Source organism: Ixodes scapularis, unplaced genomic scaffold, assembly GCF_016920785.2.
Source record: "Ixodes scapularis isolate PalLabHiFi unplaced genomic scaffold, ASM1692078v2 PGA_scaffold0__279_contigs__length_252992795, whole genome shotgun sequence".
Taxonomy (NCBI): domain Eukaryota; kingdom Metazoa; phylum Arthropoda; class Arachnida; order Ixodida; family Ixodidae; genus Ixodes; species Ixodes scapularis.
Window position 1 is genome coordinate 12,801,090 of NW_024609835.1, and position 4,146 is coordinate 12,805,235.

The 4,146-nt window shown below is 54.0% G+C and overlaps 1 protein-coding gene across 1 annotated transcript; it reads right to left on the reverse strand.

Moving 5' to 3' along the window:
- Nucleotides 1–433: 433 nt before the first annotated feature.
- LOC120846884 lies at nt 434–1,640 on the reverse strand. Its single transcript, XM_040218786.1, has one exon. It carries the CDS (start codon nt 1,638–1,640, stop codon nt 585–587), a length of 1,056 nt encoding a protein of 351 aa, XP_040074720.1. The 3' UTR covers nt 434–584.
- Nucleotides 1,641–4,146: the final 2,506 nt, after the last annotated feature.

Here is a 4,146-nt window from a genome sequence, read left to right on the forward strand (position 1 = left end):
CGGCTAAAAGCCACAACCAGCTGCAAGAAGGGATCTGTCCGAGCGGACTACCGAAACCTGAGACGTTTCTTAACGACCGCGGGGAAGCCGCTCCCCACTCCCGGCCGCTCTGCCCCCGCAAATGCTCCCTCCAAAACGCCGACACTCACAAAGAAAGCTAAAAAAAATAAAACGATGCCGACGCAACTGTAGAAAGATAGACTTTTCTAAAACAAACTTTACTTATTTCTAACAAAATCCTTCGTTACTTAACACCTCCCCACCAAGAATGTTGCAAGTACACTTGCTGTTCGCGCAACATCTGTCCCCCTTTTCGAGACAGACGCGTAGCATACGAAAACAAAACAACAACAAAGGAGCTATACCCCCTGCCAAAAAAAAAATAATCTGTTGGGCGACAGGGAAAACCAACAACACAAAAAAAAAAACACACAAGCAAACACAGTCCGGTGAGACCCAAACCCGTACGTTCCAGATTCCACCATGACCAGTATTTACCTAAAAGCAGAAAACAAAAATTAACCTTGGCTACAGCCAAGAAAATGCAAACGCGAACAGAAAAAAAAAAAAAAGGTTTGCTATACCTAGCCTATACCCGAAACTGTTTCTCCATGCCTGCGCGTCCCCGTCGTCTCAAATGTCTCGCGTGACCGAGGCAAAGGTCTTACCCCCGCACTCAGACACGCGGAGGCCGGTTTGTTCCCGGAGTCCACGGCTGTATGCACTAATCCAGGGCAGTTCTGCTTAAGGTGCCCCAGCCTCCCACACGAAAAGCACCCTTGCGGTCGAGGTTTCTCAACTCTTCGCTGGTCGCCCCCAACTTCCGCAGGCCCACCCCGCATGTTCACCTGTGGCCCCTCGGCCGCCCTCTGGGGCTCCCAGTTTCGATCGCGCTGGCTCTCTTCGAATTTCTCGGCAAGTTCCGCTACTTCCTTTGGCCTTAGCCATTCTTTGGTTTCATTCTGAAGTACGTAGGCCCGGACATCATCCGGCATGACATGTTTTAGCCGATCTGAAATGATCAGCTGCCTTAGATCATCTAGTGTCTCTACTTCGCGGCTCTCCATGTAGTAGCCGAACATGGTAGTCAGATCGGTAGAGAACTGTGCCCACGACTCCTCTTCTTGCTTGCGTGCGACATGAAACCTGCGCTTATACTCATCCGGAGTCATCCTGAGCTCGTCGAGGATAATGTCTCGTAGCTCCTTGTACTGCAATACCCGTCCCTCTGCTCTGTTTGCCACAACGGCGCTCGCTTTCTCGTTTAGAAAGGGCAGGATGAGTGCCCCGTGTAGGTCCTGTGGAACCTCACAACTCGCCAACATTGTTTCAGCGCCTTTAAACCATGCAGGTACCAATGTGTCCGTCTCGGGCATTGGCGCCAGCACCGCACGTAGCTCCTTTGCATACCGTCCGACTCCCCCCGTACCCCGAGTGTTCTCTTCATGAGGCTGCCCCGTTATTTTGAGCTGCTCTAGTTTTATTTTCTCGAGTTCTATCTTGAGTCTCATGAGTGTTATCTCAGCACTAAGGTCATTCGAATCTGTTGGGTGCCCTCCCTCACTGGTGCCAGCGTCTGGTTCCGAGTTGGCGCCACTGAGGGAAGACCCTGGGGTCTTCGATCTAGTCTCTCTGGTCATGGTGAGCCTCGGAGAAAACGGGAATGGGACTCACCCACTGTTGCCTGGCAAAATCCAATTAGCTGCTCCTCCAGTCGCCGCCACCCACTTGCCGCAGTGTCCCCACTCGGCCTGGCGATCGTGCCCGTCGTCTGGAAGTCTCAGCTCCTTCTTCGTTCACCGAAAAGAAAAAGAAAAAAAAAATCACACACACAAAAAAAAAACGCACAATTTTCCGGCACCACAACGAAGTTCAGCACTGCAGCGACGATCTCGTCTCTCCTCTTGAGGCTTGCCCCAATATTCTGTCGCCGCTCGCTGAAGATGCTTCGCCGGTCCGCAGGTGAAGCCACAGGTCTTCCTGTTCTCCGACGTAGATGACGCCCAGGACCACCTGTCAGCTGCCACCACTCCTTTTTGGGTAACTGTACCCCCCCGGGCTTCTCGCGTAGATATTGCCACGGTCCTCACTCCGGCAGGAGCGAGCCTTGTCCGCAGTCCAGCAGACGACTTCTTTGGGTAACTGTACCCCCCCGGGCTTCTCACGTAGATATTGCCACGGTCCTCACTCCGGCAGGAGCGACCCTTGTCCACAGTCCAGCAGACGGGACCCTTGTCCGCAGTCCAGCAGACGCGACCCTTGCCCGCAATCCAGCAGACGAAACACTTGTCGCATAGAGCCCAGGTACGCTCCGCCGCCTCCGTTGATGCCGTCGTTTTCGCTCACCGCCCGTCGCAGGAAGTCAGCAGGATCCTGTCGACTGCGCCAGTCAACTTTCCGAGGGGGAAGGGGCCCGGTCAAGATGGTGACGACCGATGATGGTGTTCGCCCGATGTTAGCCCCCCGGGAAGTCGAATAAGAAAAAAAAAACTAAAAGTTGTTCGATCCCGCTGGACACATTACGACGTTGGTAGGTTTACGGTGGCCACTGTGGCCAAGTTTATTTTGAAAACAAAACGACAAGTCAACGGTAATACCAAAACTTCCAAAATTAAAACCCCATACTTTAGTTCCCAGTCTCAAGAGCCGAATCCCCGAGAACCCTCTCGGCAGCCCTTTTCTAGCCTCGTAGATGCCTCCTTTCCCTCCAGAGATGGACCAATCACTTCAAATTTCACCACTCCCACGTGGTACACTGCCGTCCAATGGTCGGCGAGCTGTCATCCTGTCGCTGTAACCGTCAAACCTAAATTCCTTGTAGAGTTGTTCTCTGCAATTTTTCCAGTCTGACTGGCGCCAACCGCTAAGTTATTGCATCGGGCAAAAAGCGACAATTTTACACTAAGCGGCGAAACCCTCTATATACAGGCACATTCGGCTAAAAGCCACAACCAGCTGCAAGAAGGGATCTGTCCGAGCGGACTACCGAAACCTGAGACGTTTCTTAACGACCGCGGGGAAGCCGCTCCCCACTCCCGGCCGCTCTGCCCCCGCAAATGCTCCCTCCAAAACGCCGACACTCACAAAGAAAGCTAAAAAAAATAAAACGATGCCGACGCAACTGTAGAAAGATAGACTTTTCTAAAACAAACTTTACTTATTTCTAACAAAATCCTTCGTTACTTAACACGAGGACTACATGATTATCATGCCCCCGATCCCGGCGGGCGAGCATCTGCTTAATTCTGTCTTTTTGCACGCCGATATCGGAGCAAGGCTGTACCGGATCGAAGATTTCAAGGCCGGGCTGCAGAACGCAGGAGTGCTCAAGGACATAGCTGCATTTGGTTCATTTCAGATGAACCACGTATGGCTGGCGACCCTGAAGACACCCGCTGCCAAAAGGAAGTTGGCTGACGTTAAGGCCTTCGAAGTTAAAGGCAGGCGGTGCATCATCCTCGGCCCGGACCGGGCCGAAGTGCGCCTCAAATTGCATTGGATTCCGTTTTACCTGCCCGACGACTACGTAAAGCCAGCCCTGGAATCTTTCGGCAAAGTCGAGGAAGTTTCCCAAGAGACTTGGCGCGTCGGCGGATCCGAGGGAGTCCAGTCAACCACGAGGACGGTGAGACTAACCCTAAAAGAGGGCGTCACCATTGAGCACCTGCCGCATCAGCTCCGGCTTGTTGGCTGCACTCCGCTGGTCCTGGCGCCAGGACGGGCGCCGCTCTGCCTTCGGTGCCGCAAGACCGGCCACATCCGGAAGGAGTGTCGTGTACCCCGCTGTGAAGGCTGCCGACGCTTCGGGCACACTAGAAGCGAGTGTGTCAGGACTTACGCCGACGTGACTCACGCGGGGGCGGAAGAAGAACTGGCGGAACACATCATGGACCAGGTCGAGGCACAAGCGGCGACGGCAGAAGCCGGAGGGATCACCATCAACCCCGAACATCGGGGTCAGGGTGGAACATCCGCAAGTACTTCAGCCCAACCCCAGGTACTCCCGGCTGAGGTGAAAGCACAGCGAACGTCACTCCAATGCAAGAAACGGCAGGCAGCGGGCCTACTCACCCTCTGTCGCCCGAGAACCCGACGGCAAAGAGGACGAACTACACCGGGCGTCAGTAGCCTCCGCCCAAAAGGCGG